Source organism: Phoxinus phoxinus (genome assembly GCF_949152265.1).
Source record: "Phoxinus phoxinus genome assembly, chromosome: 5".
Taxonomy (NCBI): Eukaryota; Metazoa; Chordata; class Actinopteri; order Cypriniformes; family Leuciscidae; genus Phoxinus; species Phoxinus phoxinus.
Genome location: NC_136880.1, coordinates 28731669 through 28756350, shown reverse-complemented (window position 1 = coordinate 28756350; position 24682 = coordinate 28731669). Strand labels below are relative to the sequence as shown.

Genomic DNA, 24682 nt, shown 5'->3' with positions numbered 1-24682 from the left:
GGGATTGGAAGGACCAAACGTGCTGAAATCATTTAAAAAATACGGTAATCACAGGCCTGATAGCAAGAGGCACATAAAGCCAAGGAAACACAGAATTATACGAATGAAAGGCTCAAAATCAAGGAAAGTTAGATTTTGACCAGTAGGCAATAACATAGAAGAACAGATAAAGAAAGAGAAACCATGTTGTCCTGAGTACACGGTAGCCAGCATTTAACATAGCAGCATTACAACAACGTCCATCTCAGTGATGAATGTACATGTCTTCAGTCCACTCCTCCGCCTCCACGCCCCTGTCCCTCTCCCTGTCCCGCTCCCGTCCCTGGTAGTGATAGTGGTTGTGGTGTGGGTGAGCGTAGTGGTGTGATTGTTGGTGCGAGCGCAGCTGTATCGGCTGTCTCTGTTGCCTGTTGTGCTCGTTGTGCTCCAGCTCATAGTCCTGCTGCCCGTGGTGGGAATAATCCGGCTGAATGTCTGTGGTCCCGCCGCGGCGGTGGTGGTGATGTCGATGGTGATGGTTATGGTCCTTTTGAGTTGTAGTCCTGTTATGGTAGACCTCGCTTTGATCCGGGTCGCCCTCACCCGGGAGAGCGCGCCTGCTCCGGGACTCCGTGTACGAAGCGTCTTTAGTGGGAAGCTGCTCCATGTCGGTGGGCTGCTGCTGGCGCACGTGGTGCTGGTGTTTGTTGTGGGGCTCGGTCGGTCGGCTGGTGCTGGAGCGGTGGTGATGATGATGATGGTGGTGATGGTGATGGCTGCGTCTCTTTGGCTCGCTACGAAGGAGCCTCTCCTCCTCCTCGGCCTCCTCCAGCACTTCTTCTTCTTCTTCTTCCTCCTCCTCCTGCTGCTCCTCCTGCTCCTCCTCCCTCGTCTCCTGAGCCTGAGGCAGATGCTCCTGCTGGTTCTCTTGATATCCTTTTCTCTTGGTGGTGGCAGTCTTCTTGCTTTTCTGTTCATCCTGTATATGGGATACATCAAATGAAAATGAGGGTTTTGTGGATTTTAGACAGATTTGAGGCCATTGTACCATTCATTTTTTAACTATAACATTTAAACTGACAGACCTATTGAGAGGTACAAGGTTGTGTACCTCACTAAGTGATGGAATATATTTTTTTTTAAAGTCACCAGTCTGCATTATTTTTTTAATTTTTTTTCAAAGTTCAAAGTTTGTAATGTTGGGAATCATCTTGTAGCTGGTTGGTTTGATTCCTGGTTTACATATCTTTAACTAAATGCTGCACTCTATATTCATAACTCATCCTTCACTACATAGATTTTTTTTCCAATCAGATGCTCTCTAGAATTGAAATGTTCTTACATGAAGCAACGAACAGGAACAGAAGAATACAGTAGAGCATGGAACTAGCAATGCCAAAGTCATGGGTTTGATTCCCAGGGAAAACAAGAACTGATCAAATGTGTACCTTTAATGCAGTGTTGAGGAAAGTTACTATTAGTAATGCGTTAATACGTTACAATATTGTGTTACTCCCTAAAAAAGCAACTAGTCGTTTATTGAAATATGTAGTAGTTTAACAAATTCCTAGGTAAACCTTCATGTAAAAAAACAATAGCCTAATTAAAAGTACAAGTAAGCAACTGCTTGTTTAATCTTGTGCATGTGCAAAGACACTAAACTACAAAAATGGCACTAAACTGCCCTACTTTAAAGTTTACTTACAACACCTAATAAGCTATTACTAATATGAAAAAGTAGAACAAACTAGTAGGTACTGACACTAAAGGCATTTTACCTCAAAGACCACCATCTCACTCACCGAAGTTCCTTTAAGATCAAGTCTTCTTTAAATGTCCAAGAGAGTTTAGTAAGAGGTAGGGAGGAAATTGAAAATGTCACAGAATGACACACCACTAAGCAAAATGTCTGACTCTATGGAGCCAGTAGATGTTTCCAAGCAGTCATAATTTAGGACTTGCACAGAAGAACGAACAAGTAAACAAAATCGAATAAAATCTGCTAGAATGAGGATAAAACCGGAGAGACATTAATTCAAATAGTAATAGAAATTAGTTCTAAAAGTGTAGTACACAAAAATACAACGTTGTTTTAATTTAACTGTATTTGGAAAGTTATGTGAAAATTATGAAAATATTATTTAATTGTGTGTATTTAGGATACATAAAATGCTAGAAATGAGATAAGCCTTTAAATGAGATAAGACAAAGGAGTTAGACATTTTATTACAGAACGCTGCACAATACATAATGGGAAATGTGGTAGAAATTACTGTTTACGATTTTATGAATATATGTACACTACCTTTCTAAAGTTTAGGGTCAGCTGTATCTTTTTTTTCTTTCAAATTAATTCTTTTTAATTTAGCTAGGTCATTAAATTGATCAAAAGTGACAGTAAAGACATTTGTAAAGTTACAAAAGTTTTCTATTTCAAATAAATGCAGTTCTTATGAACTTTCCGTTCATCAAAACAATGACACAAAAATATCAAGCAGCATAACTGTTTGAACATCAATAATAATAAGATATTTTTCTTGAACACCAAATCAGCACATTAGAATGAATTCTGAAGGATCATGTGACTCTGAAGGATCATGTGACACTGAAGACTAGAGTTATTATGCTGAAAATACAGCTTTGCAATCACAGAAATACATTACATTTTTTAAATACATTAAAATAGAAAACAGTTATTTTAAATTGTAATAATATTTCACAATATTGCTTTTGCTGCTGTATTTTTTATCAAATAAATCAAGGCTTGTGTTCAGAAAACAAACTTTTGAATGGTAATGTGTATATTTACACTGTTGAACACTGTCCTAGGACAAATTAAACTAGTGAGAGTGTGAAAGGTGTTTTAAAAGGGTTACTTTTATAAACGTCCACAGGGTCAAAAAATTTTTGTTAGGCAATTAAACAGAAAACACATGTCTAAAGATTATTTCTAAGTTGTTTTGAATATATGTACAGTAAATTTTCAATCTCAGTACTTCATCTCCTGTCCAGTACCTTAGCAGGTGCGGGGCTGGTGGGGAGTGTGTTTTCTGCCAGTTTCTCCAGCATGGGGTTGGGAGGTTCCATTTCAGGAGGGTGTGTGGCTCTCCAATAGGCCTCCAGGTATTCAGCGATGTGTTCACAGGCATCTGACAGCTGGTTCTCGTCCAAGATGACATCGAACAGCTCCTGTGACGGAGACCAATGGTGACGTCACAACAAGGGTAAGTATAAGTGACAGTGAAATGAAGCCAATAGCACTGCAGGGAGGCTAATCTATGTAAACGACTGCCTTGGGTGCTTTGCAACATGACGCAGCGTAAAAATAACAGTCTCTTGATAATCAGATCAGTTTGAAATTAGGCCCTCCAGCTAGACTTGAATTATAAATAAGGGGCAGTGTTAAAAGGAGGCAATCAAAGAGGTTCGAAATGTGGGTGTTCATATTGATTTTCTAAAAAAAACTGACTCTAAGTTTGTTAGAAGTTATATATCAAGAGCATAACAGGGTGACATTTTGTATCACGGTTAATCGACTATTCCGCCTTAGACGTTATTAACTAATCTACATGAAAATAGAGCTTATCATGCTTATCCCTCCCTATGGGACATTCTGTAAAGTTAAGCTGGATTTTAGCAAAGAGGCAACTGCTATCGTATTTAAGTATACGGATGGCACACTTACATTAGGACACTGGGCCAGTTTGTCTGCGGCCACCATCTGGACATTCAAATGTTTAGACTGAGATTTGCCCCTGGTCTTTATCAGTCTTGTGAGAACCTGAACAGCAGATGAAAAGAGGAAGGAAAAAGGGACAGGAAGGATGAGTGGGAGGCATAGGGGGTGAAAGTACACTGGACGTTAGGTCACATTGGGTCACAAGAGAAAGGTTAGTGTTTTTGTGGTCTTCTCTCAAAGAAGCGTTTCCTGTGTGAATGCATTAGCTACACATTCAAATGCTTCTGCACAGTGAATGAAACCATGCTTTGTGATTTATTCATAAGACAGATATGTATCATTTTGAACAATGTAGTGCACTTTTCGAAAATAAAGAAATAAAAGGTTTATCAAACAAGCTGATATATAGTACCAGATCAGACGTCGCTGTACTGGCAGAATAATCTTGTTTCTGCCTCCTAGTGGCTTAAATTCATGAACATTAAATTCTTGAACATGTTAGCAAACATTTTCTCAAACTAGGGAAATGACAGAAACCAGCTGGAACTGGTTGGTATACTGAATTAAAGCTGAATGAGGTTTTTTTCTGACTATCTATGACTAGGTAATGGATGACTTTTATGGAAGTATTGAACATTATTTATTTCATAATAAGAGTTGAACATAATACTTCACACTAAATAAGTCCTGTTTTGCCATTTAACTCTTTAAAACCTAAAATAATTTGTTTTTTACAGATCATTACTGCAGAATGTGGTGAATCTTTATGCAGTGGGAACTAATCACCAATACAACCATATTCATACATATTCGTTTAATTTCATACAAATTAAATGAACAATATGTATTAGGAAAAACATAATTTAAAAAAGATATATATATATATTTTTTTTTTCAATCACCTAAATCTTACTAACAGATCAAAAGTGAAATATAAATGCTGTTCTTGTGTACTTTTTAACAAAGAATCCAGAAAAAAGTATCACGGATTCCCAAAACTATTAAGCAGCGCAACTGTTTTCAACATTGATAATAATAAGTGATGTTCTTGAGCTCCAAATCGACTGGAGGAACGAGTGGCTAAAAATCCAGCTTTGCCATCACAGGAATAAAGTATTATTATTATAAATTATCATCAAATAAATTCAGACTGGATAAGCATGAGATAATTCGGTAACACTTTACAATAAGGTTTCATTTGTTAACATTAGTTAACTACATTAGTTAACATAAACTAACAATGAACAATACTTCTACAGCGTTTATTAATCTTAGTTGATGTTCATTTTAACATGTATTAATACATTTTTAAAAATCAAAAGTTCTATTTGTTAACAGTTAATGCACTGTGTGAACTAACATGAACAAACAATTAACTATTTTTTATTAATATTAAGATTAATGAATGTTGTAAGAAATACGTTGATCACTGTTAGTTCACGTTAGTTAATACATTAACTAATGTTAACAAATGAGACCTTATTATAAAGTGTTTTCTTTACCGACCCCACATTTTTAAACGGCAGTGTATATATCTGTTTCATCAGTAGGAAAATGATTATTGTGAGAACGTTTGCACGTTCTGTGAACATAATTTCTGACCTTAGGTGATGAAATCTTGACATACACCAGGATCGGGGACAAGGAGGTTTTGCTTAGTTGGATAGGGTGGTTAATGGTGTCGGCATCCAGAACCACGAGCTGTAGGCTGCGTGCTAACTCAAAAATCCTCTCAACCTCTCCTTGGATTTGGGCTGTAGGGACAGATAAAGAAATAAATGAGACTAGTCGTCAACCTAAAATTTTAAAAAAATATATTATTCTGTCAAAGTACAAATCTGCTGAATTGCAGCCAAAAGCACTTAAAATGGAATGGGAAGCTTTTTTATGTCCAGTTCCACTAATACAAGTAGGAAGAAAAGCTTTTTTTTAAGCACCATTTCATGAAGTTTTAGAACTGATGAAAAGCGTAAAGTGAAAGTCCCATCTTTAAAACTAAACACATTCCATACTCAGGTCATGCAATATGTTTTTGAAAATAGAGATGATCAAAATATGCTGACAGAACAGTTCCTCGTCCACAGGAAGTAACAGAACAATGAAGGTTTAAAACTTGCTCTTTGCTCCAAACTGAGCAAACTTTAATGATAAAAAAAACATCACAAGTGAGTTCAAAATCAGCTCACATTATCTTTCACAACCACACTGCAAAAATAATTTTCTTAATCAGTAGTTTTACATTGTTTTCCAGGAAAAATATTTAAAAAAAATCTTAAAACAAGATTTTTCTTACTCCACTGTTAAATAGTAAAAAATAATAATATATATTTTAGTCTTATCTTACATGATTTATATCTTGTTTTAAAGATGTTTAAATATTTTTTCAGAAAAACAAGAAAAAAATACTTATTAAGCAGCGCAAAACTTACTCTTACACATACTGTACACTGAATACTTTGGCTTGCATTTGTTTGACCAATAAAATTATACACAAATTATGGAGATTTTGTGGTGTCTAACACAAGCCGAAGCTTTTAGGAGCAGTGACCTTAATTCACTAAAAGTATCAGGGTTCTTTGACACTTATAGTGTTCTCTAAAAGAGGTAAAGCAGTTTTACACCAACAGGAATGAGTTGGGGAACATAGACAGGCTACTGCTGTAATACATACCCGCGGCATCTGAGGTAAGAGAGCAATATGAGGGACAGAGTGGAGAGAACCAGAACCAATCAGATCCTGTCAGCTAACCAAAGCTAGCTACACACCTCAGATCCACACCCACTAATGTAAAACAGCTACTTAAAGGGATAGTTCACCCAAACATGAAAATTATGTCATCATTTACTCACCCTCAAGTTCCAAACCTGAATGAGTTTCTTTCTTCTACTGAACACAAAAGAAGATTTTGTAATCAAACAGTTGATGGGACCCCATTGACTTCCATAGTATTTTTTTCCATAGAAGTCAATGGGGCCCAGTAACTGTTACTAACTTTTGAAACGCATGCAGGTTGGGAACAACTTGAGAGTGAGTAAATGATGAAAGTTTTCATTTCTGGGTGAACTATCCCTTTAATAATTACAATGAAAAGATACAACTTTTTTGTGTTGTGAGAATTGCAATAATTTAAAAGCAGTGGGAGTTTCTCTGTAAGTGGGATCTATTATTTTAACACACTGCAAAAATAGTTTTATTAATCAGTATTTCTATCTTGTTTTCTAACATTTTTATATTTAAATACATACAACTAAATAAATTTACTTAATAAGAACAATTGTATTTAATATTTTGTGCAGTTTTGCTTATCAAGTACATTTATCTTTTATTTTAAAATCTGAAATTATTACTTAAAATTAAGACAAAAATACTTCTTATTTTTTTCGCATTGAACTATCAAGCTCTGGTCCTTTTATGATCCCAGTGTTAAATAGTTGGTAATTATTAATCAGATTTATCAATACATGATCTGAAGTATATGCATTTGTTTGGGTGCAATGACTAATACATTCTTTCTAGACTCTCTCTGATTCTGAATTAGACTGAATTAATTTCTCAATTCAATACATTCAGAATACATTATGTATTTGGTATGGAATGACATAAAAGACCATGATTACCTAAACTAGAGCGGGTGTTGGAGCGATCCATTATGGCGTGCTTGCTGGGGTTGTTGAGGATCGACCGCTTGGCAAGAGCAATATCTGCCGTCACCCGGGTGATAGTTATTCTAATGATGGATTAACATATTAGAAACAACATTCTATATGACTACACACAAAATTATTACAATAGCAAATATTCATTGTGATGAGTCAATAGTCCATTAACTCCTTAATCATGTGTACCATACCTTCCTTCAAATCTGTGTTTTAAAAAATCAAAGAGCGCTTTTTGCATCATGTCCGTAACCTGTACATTCAAATACAAGAGATGCAATTCATTAATAACACTTCATAAAAAAATCTAAAGTGTAGGTTCAGTTACGTACAGTAGAGGGCAGTACACAGTTTCACATAATAAGTGTGCCATAACAAAACATAAGAACATTAGCCTCTGCTAAAAGATACATTATATGCTATTTAAATTGAGAATGATACTTTGTTTTAAGAGTAAAATATTTGTATATGTCTGCTGCGCCACTGGGTCCTTTAAAACTGTAATTAAAAATGCACATATGGAGATACCTCACCTCATAGCCCTTGAGCGAAGGCCCCATGAGCACCACAGGACGCATGGAAGGCACAACATCATATGCAGCCAGTTGCTCTCCCTGCATTTAAAGACGCTTGGTGAAAATATGCTTAAATAAGCAGGCGATCTATAAATATATTAACATGAATGTGTATGTTGGGGTCATAATCAAAGCATTATGTATTTGCTCACCGATTTCTTCTTCACTTGCTGAACTAAAGGTAAACATTTTGAAAATTTAGAAATTGAATTACACACACAGACACATAAAATGATAACATTATTTATGTTCCACACATTCTAATTAAAAGCACTGATGAAAACCCAGTTTAGTGGATGATAACAATTCAGCAATGACAAACATTCTGAATTCAGTAATTTGTCTAATTGTTAATAAATACTGTGAATAATAAATAGCACATATAAATAAATAAATAAATAAATAATAAGCGCACCTGTTGGAGGTGGAGCCGTTTTCTTTGCATTCAAATCATCTTTGGCAGCACTAGCCGCTTTACTGTGGTGAAAAAATATAAAAAAAATTCATATTGAATGTTGTAGCAATTTATGTACATTTAAGGGTGCTTTCACACTAGCACTTTTGGTGCTCATCCGGGTTTGATTGACATCAGTGTTTGGTTCATTTGGATGATGTTAACACTATTTTCCGAACTTGGGTGTGAAGTAGGCTACCCGCTAACCGTACCCGCGTCCGCATAAAAAGGGGTACGGTTCACTGCTGATATGAACACAATTGTACTAAATCGAGAAAGTGAACCGACATCTCATGACATGATTTTATAAAACTGTTTTTTAAAACTGTGTTTAAAGGGGTCCTATTATGCTCTTTTAAGAAGTCTTGATTTTGTTTAGGGGTGTCCTACAATGCATTCATGCTAGATTGTTCAAAAAATTAATTATTTTCACATATTTTACATTATTACAGCACCTCTCTCCACAGTCTGGCTCAAACACGAAATACCCACGAACCCTCCTTCCGAAATACTAAATGTGCTGTGCATTTGACGGCCGCATACATCATAAAGGATGTCTTATTTCAGAACAGTAACAATTATAAAATTGACTGGTATTCATTGTGAAGTGTAAATTGTTGTAATTTCTTAAAGGGGGGGTAAAATACTTAGTTTCAGTCAATCTCATGTTAATCTTGAGTACCTATAGAGTAATAGTGCGTCCTTAATATCTCCAAAAAGTCTTTAGTTTCATCATATTTATAAAATAAAAATACAGCTTTCCGATTCTAACCGGAAAAAGCCGAGGTCCTTGATTCTGGGCGTGGGCGGAGCTATAGAGTCAAGCGGGAGCGCCCGGGAAGGTTTGCTTATTATCGATCGTGGTGCGGTATGCCATATTACTATATAGTATTTGGTTTGCAAATCCAGCGACGACCTGGGTCTTGTTAATAAAACATTCGTCACTGAAATGACCAGAACACAAAACCGCACTTGCCACACTCCTTTGCTGTCCCGGAAATACAAACTGCATCCACTGTTCCAGTAACACTGGGTTCTTTGGGAAGCTGAACAAGGTAAACTTTCCCTCACATCCCAAAACACACTTTTTTGGAGACATTCTTGACATCAACCATTCCTATTTAGCGCTGCTGATGATGATTTCTGGTAGTAGCGCGTCGATGCATAGATATTATATAGAGATATATGATGTCTATGCGTCGATGAGCGCGGTCTTTCTCTCCTCTGGTCGACGTGTGCGTGAACGCGCTTTTCCGAGAGCAATGCTCATATAAGGAGTTCCACTCTGGTCTACGTCATTAGATCTACGATAGAAAAAAACCAGCCGAAACGTGTTGCAACCCGGAAGTATGATTTTCAGCACAGAAATTCTCTGTTATTCGTTCAAATTAACTTTTCAAACTTTGGCCATTATTAGCATGATAATCCATCTCTTTAACACTGTAAACAACTCTGAATACATGAAACACCATTGTACCCCCCCTTTAATGACTTTGGAATGTAGTGGTCAGTTTACTGAAATGAAGCATCCTCAATGACGTATGCGGCCCTCCGGAGGACGCAGCCTTCGAAATGAGACAGAGTTAATGTATATCTCATTTCTGCGCGCCTTCAGCTGAAATGGACTTCCGTGTTTTTTAAAAACATTTGCAGTACATTTGGCAGATAGACGCAAGTGCCTTTATGTACTTTGAAAACAAAACTCGGGTTCATACCAGGCAATCGAAGTGTGAAAGCACTCTAAATGTCTGATTCATTCATGCAATAAGAACACAAAGATACAATATGAAGACCCCACACTGCTTTAAATGAGTTTTGTTTACTTGGCCAGCGCTTTGGCGGCCTTCCTGGCCTGCACCTCTCTCCTGATCAGAATCATCTCCAGGTTCACTGGGCTGGGGATAAAACCAACCTCTCCCCCTTCCTTTACAGGCCGTCCAATCCACCAGTCATTATTAAACTTCTGCAAACACCAACAACAAAGCAATACCATATATTAAAAATGATTTGATTTACTTAAATGTAATGGTTGTTCAGCAGGTGATCTGTGAACACACTGACCTCTTTGATATGTAGGAAGTCTTTTGCTTCAAAGGAAACCCCATGCCCTGGTATGGGGACATTGTCATCATCTGCAGGAGTGTAGGTGAAGTTTGTGCGAACGGCGAAAGCAACCGGCTTATACTGAATAATAGCAACAAAAAGTTAAGACTCTACATTAAAAAAAAACACATGAATGTGACATATGAACTGCTGTAACGGCTGGTGTAAAAAAAAATCTCGCTGCGTAGTTCTAACATGTATGGGTGAGAATATTTATGAATCTGTCATTGAGGTTGTGCATGAGCGTGTGAATGGCAGCAGACAGATACTTTGAGAAGAGTGCTGGAACTGGAAACACTGCTGATTTTGAAAAACGCCACATGTGCTGCATTGCCCCAAGCAAGTTTCTAATAATAGCTTTCATCCATTTACCATCAAACCAATTGCAATGCACAAATTCATTCTTGAAGAGCTCCATATCAGCCCAGTGAAGGGCAATGCAGTCTAATGACAGCTACATGAGGCTTGAGGACAGTGCGGGTTTGAATAGATACGATGAGACTGAATGTACATGAGATCATTGTAATTCAGTCCGCACAGCTCTATAACTTGTCCTTCAAGTGCTGTAAAATTTGCAAGGATAATTTATATGGAGTGCAGCAGGGAAAGCAACATGCCAACATGCAATCAGATCTGATTAGTCCATATTTACATACCTTTACAGTAACAGGACAAAATGACAATTGTAGAAATGTGATTTTGTGATAAACAGTTGGTTTGTTTGGGTCAGTGATTGCCAACTAGGGTTGTGTGTAAAAAATGTGGGAATACAATTTTTGGGATTTAAATTTTGCTTTTTTAAACCTATAAAACAAAAATTAAAATTAAAATATTAAAGGATTTTAGGATAAAATCTTCAAACTTTTTGGTTTGTGTATTTATTTCATTCTTATCATTTTTTTATTTTTGTGAATGTCTTAAGAAAATCTGGTATAAATAAAAAAAACATTTAATTGAAGGATTACTTGAGCCTTACTAAAAACACTGCTTATACTGTAGATCACAATGTATAACTTTTCTATCTTTAAAAAAAAACAATGCTCCAATGCCAATATATATTTTAAATGAGTCTGTGCCATAACAAAATAATAAATAAATCAAACTAAATAATAATTGAAATATGAATTCATTATATCCTAATTTGGTATCTGATTTAAAAGGAAGTGAAATGCCAGCACAATGGCAGTCTGGCTGTTTATAGGCTGGTTCTGAAAGCCGATGCTCTGTCTGTGGGAGATGGCGGACTGAAGCGGGACGTGATGCTGTCTGCTCAGTACCTTAATTAAAAAGGACCTCAGGGAGCTCACTCGCACAGGCAGGGGGTTTCATTCAGTTTTTAAAGCCTAGCTTAAATGGACCGGTGATAGAACACCAAGCATTTGTCTTTGCTCATTTACAATTTGCTATGGTGCTTCTTATCAGTTTTTGGACTGTGTAAAGAATCAGGAGAAAAGGTACAAGTGATTAGCGTTTGTCAGTTGTGTGCAGACCATTGATTTGGTAGAGTACAAGATTTAACACCGATGTGCTTTATCAACCAGGGCATTTGCTAATTAGCTTTTCGACACAGCTACCTTGTTACTTTGACAGAGGAAAAAGAGCCGTGCAAAATTTATGAGCACATCTAAAAAAACGTGATATATTTCGGTCCTTGTGGCCAACGTCACTGGTAGCAGGAAATGGGCAGCCGAGAGAATTATGGAGTTGCAATCTACCTTGGCCTTCTCGAGCTGGACTTGGGCATTCTTCTCCTTCTCCTCAGTGGCCCCTGTGTCCTGACGGTCCGCCGAACCCTACCACGGTCAAACAAGAGTAAGAACTAACATTATTATTATTATTACTTTAACAAGACATTTCTCTCCATTCTGTCTCATTCTGAGCAGCAAGCACTTGCCTGTGCACATAGTGTCGAATAATGTAACACTCAGGAGAATTATGCTGAAAATATGCCGCCTTTGATTATAAAATAAAATAATAAAATGAGGCATATGCTCTGATATGTTGTTTTCAGTAGAGATCACTCCACTATATAATGACAGTGCCATCAAAGTCACAAATGATCCCAAGCTTTCTCCTTCAGGGCTCCTTCATCAAATTTTATTAGCAACTCCTCACAAAGGGCACTGTTCAAAGTCAATGTCAGGCAATAAAAACTCAACGTAAAACCGTTTAGCTCTGTCAAATTGAGCTTGTAAATTGATATGAGCATAATACTCCCTATTATTTTTAACATACATGGCAAAGTGCTACCACAAAACAAAGACTGGGTTTATAAAATTCCATAACATAAATGTCCATGATGTTTTCAACCCAGTGATGTGAAAATAAGTTATGATACTAAATCTTTTATAAGTCCTGCTGACCACATGGAAGGGTTTGATATTACATAATATATTACATGGCACCTTCACAACTTTATGAAAAAACAAAGCTGTAGAAAAGTGAATTCATCATAACATTTGCAAAAAAAATTAATGTTTGGAGGTCTCCTAGAATAGGTTTACATGCAAGCTAAAAAACACACACATTTTTTCTCATAATATACATTGCACATCACCTCTTTCTCACAGTGTCTGAAACGGTTCGATCAAGGATCCAGTCTCTCTAAACCCCTCCTTTCTGAGAGCCTACTCTGCTCTGATTGGTCATAGTCCAGTCTTGTGATTGGTTGACCGATGACAGCCTGTGCCTGAAGCAAAACGCCCATTTCCATATCTGAATTTCAGCTCCAGAAGCTCCCTCAGCACTTGTATACACAGTGATACGAACAGTAACAAGTCCTCATCCAAGTGCATGCAAAGTGGATTTGCTTATACAGCGCAGAAAACAGCATCATCTCAACATGTCGACGACAACACAAACCAAACTCTTCCAGGCCTCAGCTACAACTAGTGTTTGAGGGCGGGTCGAAGTAGACATTGTTTGCGAGCAGCCAATGAAGACCATAGGCTGGCATTATGCAAATTTGTAACAAACCAGGTTTGTCGAATTACTGACGATTCTTTCAGACAGTTCAGAATCAGTTATTTCTTTTGGGAGAAAAGTGCAAAAAAAAATTATGACTATAAATAAATATTCAATCCTCTAGCCTAATTAACTTGGTTAACTTTAGCATATTATGTCACAAGATGTGTGCATATGAGAATAACATTTTAGATGCTCTCAATCCTATCAGATTCAGTCCATTTCTAGAATAAGAGTTGAAAACAGTTTCACAATGTCAGCAGAAGTCATGATGAGCCTCACTATAGTACACTCTCCCAAAGGCACACCTACACATGCTCACATGCACACTAACATGCTGACAGTAATGGCACAGTGACAAGCCCCTCGAGAGACACTGGTGCTACAGTCTGACAACGTCATATTGACCTTAATATAAGGCTGATAACCTTGCTGACAAGACCAGCACTACTGGTCACCAGTTTTGGATGCTGGAGTGCTGATAAACAGCATGTCTATACCATTTTACTAGCTAGACCAGCACCAAACCAGCCTCAACCAGCATGGAAGTTTATGCTTTTGTAAATCAGTCTCTTCTTTAGGGAAAGGAGGACAAAATTAGATTGCACATGAAATGATCACATCAAAGCAAAATGTTAATTAAAGTCGCAAATAGTGTAAGTGTTTCATAAAGTCTGTCAAGAACATCAATGTGAGCTTGAATGTTATTATTAATGAATATTGTGAGTGTTTAAAACAAACAGGCTTGGATAAACTGACTCAAGGGCGTGCAGCAGCTGGAAGATATGAGGCTAATTAACAGAGAAGGTGGTGAAACAAGATTGAGGAAAGGAGTGAATAAAATAAGGAATTGAGGAGACTGGGATAATTGGGTTCCCATAGGCACAGTCATAGAGGTGCTCACTTTTGTTTACTCATGTCTGCCATAGACATCTGTTCACTCAGTGCCGCCTCTCCTGCAAGTCAATGTCATGGAGAGAGCAGTACAAAACGCTGCTGAATTATTAACCAATGCCACTCTCACCAAGATGCTCTTTTCCAACCACAGAGTTTAGTGGGGATTTGAATCATTAAAGTGTGATGCCTCTCCATAATACTGAAAGGGAATAGCTGATTTTTCTATCTAGTCATTGTTCAAGGTACTGTCATGTTATGCAAAAAAATGCAGTTCTACAAACAACAGCACAGAAATTGTGTGACGAGAACTTTTTTGGACACCAAACTCAGTGTTCCTTTATCTTCATAGGTAGGCTACATTACAGATGGACTTGTGATTGATTTATTATTGCAAACTGTTATTATTGAATTCCCTCATCTGACCTACAGTGGCATTTCATGTTATTCCTCCTTGGAGAACTAATGGTTGCCATTAAACAAACCAAACCAAAGGTAATATTGCACAAAGAGAACAGACTGTATCATTTTAATGACTTAGTTTAATGCATCATTTAAGTAACGTCTTTGCCATGACACTTTGAACAAACTCTGAGAGAATAGGAAGTCTTCAATAATAGCAAGTCAGAATTTTGACTAAACTGCCCAAAAACGTGTGATTCTCTTTTAAACAGTTTAGAGCTGATTTTGTGTTTTGGGTCATTGTCCTGCTGCATCACCCACATAGGCTTTAGATTCAGCTCATGCACAGATGGTTAGACAATCTCTTTAAGAAGTGTCTGACATGTTGCAAATTATCCAGTTTTTTAATGTAGCAAAACATACACTATCAGTCTGCCGCCAATATGATATTGTTACAGTAACAGTGGAATGATGCACTCACTTTACATCAGGAAGACCTGCATCCTCCAAAGAGTCCCATGCTTAGTTTGCACAGGGCTAATATGGGTAATTGTAGTAATTATAATAATTTAGAAACTGATTTGTTTTTTCACAGGTGTCCATTGTCTAAATATTAAATTGTATATGATGTTATTTCAACATTCTTTGAGAAAACTTACGCTAAAAAGGAAATTGGTGAACTACTTTTCCCACAACACTAATAAAAAGAAAATGTTTTAAAAAAAAGGTTCAGACCATACAGAACTGTATAATTTCTTTACAACTATTCACAGATTGCAATAAAAAGTATGTTGGTAGTTTTAGGGCATCATCAATAAAATGTCAAAAGAGTGCTGCTAAGTGTTGCACTTTTTAAATTAGAGGACAGATAACACTTATTGGGCCAAGTGTGGCCTACTAACTTAATATTCACCATTATTGTGACACTATGGTATGAGAACTGAAGATGACATCACTGTTTTCTAAGAGGCTGCTGTAGATTAACTAAATTAATAACAAATGATTTTTACAACCGGAATGAATCAACACTGAACTTACTTAATGCTGGACAATGACACTATTTTCTTCCAGATCTGATGTACAGCCGAAAACAAACTTTGTTGCATTATTTTCCTGTTTTCACTGAATCTGTGTAAAAAGTGCTATATAAATAAAGGTGACTTGACTTGACTTAATGTAAATTCCTACTACACCTTTTATAATACTGGACTGATTGAACAGACCTGACAGTCACCATTTGCATTACTGTATTTTGAACTAAAGAATACATTTTCTAAGACACTAAGTCACAGCACTGTATCTTAAAGTAAATTCAGTGATTGTCTGAATGGCACATACTCAAACATGGCAAAGAAAATGAGTCCAAACACACTGGGTCAGCAAATCATTGCTGAAAATAGAGATCAAAGGAGAGATTACCAATTATTGCAGAGTATTATTAGCTTCCAAACAAGTATGACACCTTATAAAAAAAAATTAAGCTACAATTAATGCAATTGAATGAAACGTTAAATTATTGATAATTTTGTTTGATTATAAACATTATTCAGATTGAGGATATTGTGAAAATTCCTCAAAAAAATCAGTATTTTATCAATGCAACAGAGGAGTGTGTGTGTGTGTGTGTGTGTGTGTGCCTGCATTAAAAGCTGTAAGGGATAGAGGCGAGAACAGACGTTGCTATGGAAACCTCAAGAAAGGAAATGTGCTGGCTATGCAGTAAATTTCTTATGAGGTGATTTCCTAGATTTCCTATTAAAGTACAATATATTGTTGTAATCATTCAAATAAGTAGTAATGAAAGGGTTTTTTAATTCATACAAACAACTTAATTAATTGTGTTTTTTAATCATTATGATGGGTAAAAGATTGTGATTAATAGACACAAGTGCGTAACAGTATCACATAGTGGATTTTGTTTAGTCTAGTGCTATAATGGTTTGAGTCCTGGGCCGAACTCCAACATCCACCTACTGCAACCTGTGTGACTCCTGCTAGCGCACCACAGAACATGTCGTAAGATTTGGGTCAGATCCATTTAGTGAGTCAGCACCTTTTACTTCCAACACTGGGAGTACAGCGGGAGCCACAAACGTAGCGGAAAAATATTCTCTCTGAGAAAATGACTTCAGACAATAACACTATATGCTTTATTACAACTGAGAGTTTAATTAAATAGATTCAAAGCTAAGTTCAGCCTCAGGTGAATGTATGGGTGAGGATTTCCTGAGCTCTGAGTAGACAAAACTGAGGACAAATCTGTGGATGGTAGGGCAGCACACTTTCTTATTCGAAACTAAGTCCTAATCTAATTAAGACTATAAGATTAAGATCTCCTGACTGTTGCTAAATGAGCTCTGGCAGGTCGCCCAGGTATTCAACTGATCTGTATTCATGTCTATGGCAAATGTTACTGTTTGTGCACTATAAAGTAATGACTGTATAGATTTGTTTTAACAATTTATACTTGTAATTTGTAAGTAAGTAATGCTATCATCTAAAAATAGATAGATAAACATGCAAGTACAGTGAAAAATGTCAATTAATTTTTTATAATTCTCTTTAATAGCAGAAGTGGCACCTCTCCACTTTAAATAACACACAATATATCATAATACGAAAAAGGCTCTGCTAGAATAACTAGTTGCTGTAAAATGATAAGAAGTGTAAGTGTTTGTCACATTTATCAGTTTTAAAAAACCTATAAAAAAAACACTGCATATTACCAAAGCATTCAATAACACTCAATTCAAAGACATACATGTTAAATAAACCAGGAACTCACTCTGAGGCTTTTTTTGACTCGCAATGGCAATGTCAACCTGTATTTTTAAATCATCTTAACACTATAGGGGCAATGTATAGCAGGTACAGATACAGCCCGTCCTGTAGGCATACTAAACCCAAAAAACAGCCCACTATGAGAACTGTGGGAGAGACGTTAGGCCAAGCTACACTCGTGGACAGTACGTCTCTCTTTCTGGCTGTTGCTCCTGGTCATGATTGCTTCTCTGTAAGGAGATTAAGATGGCATGCGTCAATCCAGGATTTGGAGAGAAAGAGACAAATACAAACTCGTCCTGTCCAGCGGACAACACTGCAGACAGAGACAGTTTCACACGTCCTCACAAACCTGCAGCTACACAACATGGACATTGCAACAACAACAAAAATCATTTCTGACTGAAAAGTTATTGATCTTCAATTTTTTTTAAACAATCTTTTTTTCTAGTAAAAAGATCTACGAAAACTATCTACGCATAAATCGAGACTACATAACAAGCCAAATTAAATTAGGAACTTGTTTATGAAAATAATCTTGGTGAAATTATTTAGCCTACTTATTTTTGCCAACGGGGTAAGAAAAATAAACTTAATTTAACATGAAACCTAAAAACAAGTATGTTTCTCTTGTCTCCTTTTTCTCTTGTCCACTTAATTGTTTTTACACACAAACACAAATGTATAGCCTATATATGATGTGTGTGTGTGTGTGTGTGTGTGTGTGTGTGTGTGTGTGTGTGTGTGTGTGTGTGTGTGTGTGTGTGTGTGTGTGTGTGTGTGTGTGTGTGTGTGTGTGTGTGTGTGCGCGCGTTAGAAACCAACAAGGGGGTTTAATGCCCATTTGCCAGGTCAAGAGTGCATTAGAAACCAACAAGGGGGTTTAATGCCCCTTTGCCAGGTCAAGAGTTTTAGGTATAGTAAAGCAAACCAGTTAGCCAGGTATTTTCCCCACAAATATACACACAAAAACCCACACCTGTTCTATATTTAGAGATCATTTGAGAAACAGCTGAGTTTTGTAATCCTGACAATTGGAAAAGGATTACGTTCATAACACTGCTCAGCACAATTCCATCACTTTCAGCATTGCAATGATTGCGCAACCGGTCACGTGGAGGTTACATTTTCAGGACTATTTTTCTTTTGACAGAAAACCTCCAGCATAGGTAGAGCGCTCGATACCCCAGTACTGCTGCACACGCAGTATATAAAGTCCATGGTACATAAAAGCAATGATGCAGAGCAGCTCAAGCTCACATGGATTACAGCTGAAAGCAACAGATGGCACTCTCCTCGAATGACACTCTCATGTCTACCTCATCATCACTCCCTCACACACACATACACTAACACAGAAGATGTTTTACCTTTTTCTTGGGTGGCATGCCCACTTGCTCGTTTTTCTTTTCGTTTCTCCACGATTAACAGCTTAAGTAGTGGTCAATTTTGTGCTCTCACAGCCGAGATTGACCAACGACTGAGAAATATCCATGTACTATCCCTTTTAATCTGTTCCGTCCCAGGACAGCCAGCCAACTTTGTCAGATGAACCCTAAGCAGGTTTTACGGCATGTTTTGCGCGTTGTGAAATTCATAACGTTGCGAGCCTCAGGTTTATTTGATAGTTGTCGCAAACGATGAGGACCGAAAGTCTCTCCATGAGTGGACACACAAGCAGTGTGAGAGTCTCTCGCTGTGAGTGGAGTTTGCCACACTACTCCTCCACCCTCCCCCGCTCCGAAGGGCTTTATTCCACATAGTGGCATCTGTTGCTCCAAGCACGAGCTGCAAACCCGCGCGATTAGAAATTCTGTATAATATATAGCTATTCATAAGTAACTCGTAGACATAACGTTTTTTACACGGAGATAATGATGTTAAAGGAATAGTTCACTTACATCATTCTATAATGTGGACGTGCTTTTTTGCAGACGAATACAATATTTAAAAAAAAAATCCTGGCTCTTCCAAGCTTTATAATGGCCGTTTCTGTTTTGAGGTCCATAAAAGTGCATCTATCCATGATAAAAGTAATTCACGCGGCTCTGGGGGTGGCCTTCTGAAGCGAAGCATGTGTTTGTGTACGAAAAATAATCCATATTTAAAACTTTATATCGACTGCAATCACTAGCTTCCGGCAGACGGGCGTGCATTGATTTACGCCGAATAGTTGATTACTCTTTTGGCGTAAGTTGATTTGGCCGTCTGCCGGAAGATTTTTCTTTTTCTTACATGAACCCATCGCTTCATTGCAGAAGGCCTTCATTAACCCCCCAGAGCCGTGTGGAGTACTTTTATCATGATGATGGATGCACTTGTATGGACTTCAAAACAGAAACGGCCATTCACTGCCATTATAAAGCTTGAAAGAGCCAGGAGATTTTTTAATATAACTCTGATTGTAACTTTAACCCCAAACATTTTTAACCTTACAACTAAACTTAATATCACAGGCCTATTGATATGTATTTAAAATAAGGGATTAACTAAATCGACTTGCAGATATTAATTTCAAATTGTAGGGGCAGGCAGCTTCAAATGTAATAAGTCGGTTTTCATCATGTTTTACTATATTAGGGAGTACACAAAAATGTAGTCCTCAAGAATAAAATAGTTACAAAGGGCTACTAGCCTTCAGAATTAAATGATTTGCGCCTCTAAGCTACACAGGAGTTACTAAACGAATCAGGTTGAGTAAATGATTCAATTACTAAATTATGAAGACATTGGCTGAATTCGAAATTGCATAGGCCTACTAGAACACTACTTTGACCATTTCTGCCATAACGCTTTTTCAATTATTCCAGAATGAAAGTGTTTACAAATCGGATGATCGAATGATTCACTCGTATTACAGTCACTTGTCGCCACCTACTGGTGATGTGATGTAGCCTATAGAAAAAGTCACTAATATATAATAATAATATTAATAATAATAATTCCACCGTGAAAAGACCCATTGTTCATGGACTGTAACATCAGCATAATAAATAGCCACTTGAACATTCAAATTTGACCGGAACTATAACAGTTGCGTAAAACAGTTTATTGTACAAAAGTATCAAAATGTTCTTAAAAACAGATATTTGTATTCACACAACAAAACACGACAGAAAATTGGACATTTTAAATGCATAAACAACAGCAGGGGTATGATTCACCAGCATGACACATGGAGCAAACACTGGGCCAAATATTACATAGCCATTATACCAAGTAAAAGGTGAATTTGCTTGGGATACACAGCTTTTGGAAATACTGTAGACACTAAAGACCACTATATCTTTCTAGATGACCTATATATGGCACTAATCAGATGACAGAGTATTAAAGGTGTACACCTGTGAGTAAGCGATGGTGATCCTGTATGTGTAGAGAGAGAGAGAGAGAGAGAGAGAGAGAGAGAGAGAGAGAGAGAGAGAGAGAGAGAGAGAGACTCTTTTAGGATGTGCATTTCTCTTCAGTGTTTGCATGCATCTTGTAAACTTGTTTTGACAGAAGTAAGGACAATCAGATAGCATCCTATAAAGAAGTCAAATACAAAAAAAACAAACAATGGGAAAGCACTAACTCAAACCTTGCAGAGAAAAAAGTGAGACCGTGGATCAGAACCATACATGCAAGACACTAAACATTGTGCCTCCAGTTATTGTTATTTTGTCATAAATAGTTTAAATAAATAGTTTAAATTAATAGTTTAAATTAATAATTAACCCTGAATGGTTTGCTATTTTGGATATAAAAAATGTGGCTGCGATTAGTTATAACAACTTAAAATTTGTTGAGATAACTTAAATATCCAACTTAACTAAACTAAACTAAATTTAACTAACCTTAATATTTTAAGTCAAGCATGAACACGTACTTCTTAAAGTTGAAACAATGTTGGATTTTAAGTTGTGATAAATAATCGCAGCTGTATTTTTTTTACAGTGTAGTTTTATTATCTTGTTTATATGCATATTTATCAAATATATTAGCCAATAAAATAGTCATGAAAATCATAATGGATTTGGTCATAAGTAATTCACTCCATCAAAAGTCTTTTGATTATAATCTGTTTAATTAGAAATTAACGTTTAATGCCACAAGAGTTAATGTTGATACATTCTGTGTTCTTAAAATGTACTGTACACATACATTAATTATTAGCCAACATTTAATTAAAATGCTTGATTTTAGAGTACTCACTGGAAATGAGTATATCTTCTTTTCATTTCTATATTCTTCTTTAGATTAACATTTTATCATCTACATCTACAACTATCCTTTTTTAAATGTTTCTCTCTTTTAAATGCCATCAACCTACACACATACACAAGCATTCCATGAGTACACAGATGCATTTACTAAATTACTAATTGACAAATCTTAGCGTTAGACACTTTACGTCAGTCACACTAACTGAATTTCTGTGGAGTGTCCATTGACCATAAAAATGTCTGCTACATTGTCTAAGTATAGATTGCCTAGCATACAATGCAATCAAAATAGGGACACAGCTCTTTGCCTGTTTATAAAATTATTTTATAGACCAGCACATTTAGGCATGCATAAATATTACACACAATTAATATGCATTGATGCTGTATGCATGTGAAAGCACATGCAGTTGGATTACGCTTTATACACACACACACACACACACACACACACACACACACACACACACACACACACACACACACACACACACACACACACACACACACACACACACAATCTATAAGCCTCTTACAGAGGGGTGTGTGCAGTGTAAAGCCACGCTCAGTAATACACTTCTCAGAAGGGCACAGCTAGGCAGACACGCACTGCTGGAGTTCCAGCTTCAGCACCTCTCTCCTCTGGTCCATTCAACCTCACACACACAAACACATCCAGCGGAAGACAAACATCTGTCTGACCTCACAATCACACCAGAAATGATCAGCCTTTCGGTGAGAGACGGCAAAACCCTAACACTAAACCACTGATCCTTAGTTCTTGGTGACAAGTGACACTTCATCCAAATACCTATAAGAATTCTGTCATCATATACCCTCATGTCATCTCAAACCTGTTTGATTTTCTTCTCTCTTTCTTTCTTTCTTTCTTTCTTTCTTTCTTTCTTTCTTTCTTTCTTTCTTTCTTTCTTTCTTTCAAAAAACATCTTGAAGCATGCATGTTTTAACTATATCCATTCAATGAATGTATGGGGTCCAAAAATATCTTATTTTGTGTCATCCAGGACCAGGTGAACTATCCCTTTAAAAGGCAGAGTTCGTAAATCTATATGAACTTTCTGATGGATTCAATTTGGTTATTGCCGACTTGAATGATAAATCAAATTTAGTCCAGTACCAACTAGAATATCTGCCTCTTTTTTGTAAAATGTTGGCTATGTGACTGTCTACTTTACAATACTCCAGAAGAGCTTATTTTGTGTTTCTGGGAGGTTTTTTTCCCCTCGGTAATCCTTGTTCTTAACAGCATCCAGGTCACTCATTATGCCTGTTTGAAATGCGTCCTGCATGAAAGCATCTTTCCCTGCACATCTGTTTGAATATGGCATTATAAATCAAATTTATAGGGTCTTCAGGGACAATGGAGCAATTTTTAGTCTCGCTGAGCAGCGTTTTCAAACCTCAAACCACTTTCGCAAGATCATTGTGCTGATAATGGCAAACTAAATTATATTATACATAAAGGCTATAATGTTGTGGCATTTGATGGGCTGCTCCCTTTATATGCTAATGAGGAACTTGTTTTAAAAAAGAAAGAAATTTGACAGTCATTATAACCACAAACTGGCCCTCACACACTGTCAATAAAGAGCTCAGTTCCATCTAAAGCCAAATGTCCCAGCGAAATCCATGTGCCTTGAATGACAATTTAGCTAGACACACACTTACAATGAACCTTAGGGCTTACCCTTTTAGTTTCAGACAGTACTCACCCAAGAGACGTTTTTATTCTTAAGAGTTCTAGGCATTTCTGCAAAGAGGAGAAGGAGAATCGGCGACTGATGCCCTCAAGTTCCAAATTCACCTCTGAGATCTGTGGCCCATTTGCGCTGGTGTCTGGTCCCACCGAAGTTAGGCTTTGTTATGATACACAGTGGCCATTGGCCACCCCCTACATGATGTGTACAGCAACTGACATGACCATGACATAACGAAAACTACAAAGTTTGATCTTCTTGTCTCTATCATTTTCTCCCTCCTCAGCCCCTCTGCCCGGCAATGCATTAAAATACTGCATGGATATGCAACGTAACATCTGGATGATGCTCCGCCCCATAGTACTGGAGGCAGGAACTCATGAGCGGCCAATCCAGCCCACCCAACAGCTGGGAGAGGAGATTTAAAATGATAGAAAGAATAAGGTGGAGCACAGGGCACGTCCTGCCCAGTGTTGTCAGACAGATTGTATGTCTCTCTAAAACAGGATGAGCAATGCTCATAATCCTCCGGCACTGTTCAAACACTCCCTGTCCTGCCTCTGGAATCAGTCCAAGGCACTGAGTACTGCAAAACAGCACGGTATGCTTTTCATCAACTAATATCAGCCTTCTCTCTGTAAAAATAATAGGTCCATTCTGTAATAAGTTTGGTAGTAACAACAAATCAAACAGATCTGACCAACGCTGAAAAAAATATATGGTGAAAATACTATAGTGTATTTTAATGGAAAAGTATGCGAATGGCGCTCTGTGGCACGGCAGGGTTTTTGAACAGCTCTTCACTTCTAGTACAGGGTGCGACCTTCTTTATAGTTAATCTTATGTATCTTGCAACTAATGTTAATTTTTCTCTTAATACTCAACATTGATATACATGAACAACAGGTAAAATGAAAGTTCAATCAGCATCGAACTGTCAGTATAGCAAATTAAATTTTGGGGTGGCCAATCAGATGTCAAGGGAGGCTCCACCACTGTATCATCTTGCAATGGCCGATTATTGGGATTATTTTGTTCATTGCAACGCACAATTTTTTTATCACATAATTTTTAAGATAATATACAGGTAAAATATAATAACCAAAACTAGCAACTGCATCTCCAATATTTATACCATGTGTAACGCAATGATAAAATATGCAACCTATCTGATTTCTTAGCCTACTACTTTAAAATCCTATAGAAACATCAAACAGCCTCATAGTCTAAAAAGACTGAAGAGAAAAAGAGAAAATATCATCTTGCACCAA

General features: G+C 37.0%; 1 protein-coding gene across 3 annotated transcripts; it reads right to left on the bottom strand.

The window, feature by feature from the left end:
* cacnb2b (calcium channel, voltage-dependent, beta 2b) lies at positions 1-23719 on the bottom strand. Of its 3 annotated transcripts, XM_079612004.1 has the most exons (14): positions 18859-19204; positions 12163-12240; positions 10406-10528; positions 10168-10307; positions 8306-8367; positions 8043-8065; positions 7849-7929; positions 7510-7568; positions 7277-7386; positions 5261-5412; positions 3665-3760; positions 2995-3168; positions 1782-1806; positions 183-958 (listed from the first exon to the last, which is right to left on the bottom strand). In XM_079612004.1, the coding sequence occupies exons 1-13, from the start codon at positions 18874-18876 to the stop codon at positions 1798-1800; spliced, it is 1125 nt and encodes a 374-aa protein (XP_079468130.1). In that variant the 5' UTR covers positions 18877-19204; the 3' UTR covers positions 183-958; positions 1782-1797. The 3 variants fall into 3 exon arrangements, with proteins under 3 accessions (XP_079468128.1, XP_079468129.1, XP_079468130.1); XM_079612002.1 differs by lacking the exons at positions 1782-1806; positions 18859-19204 and adding an exon at positions 23427-23719 and having other exon boundaries at positions 1-958; XM_079612003.1 differs by lacking the exon at positions 1782-1806 and having other exon boundaries at positions 1-958.
* Positions 23720-24682: the final 963 nt, after the last annotated feature.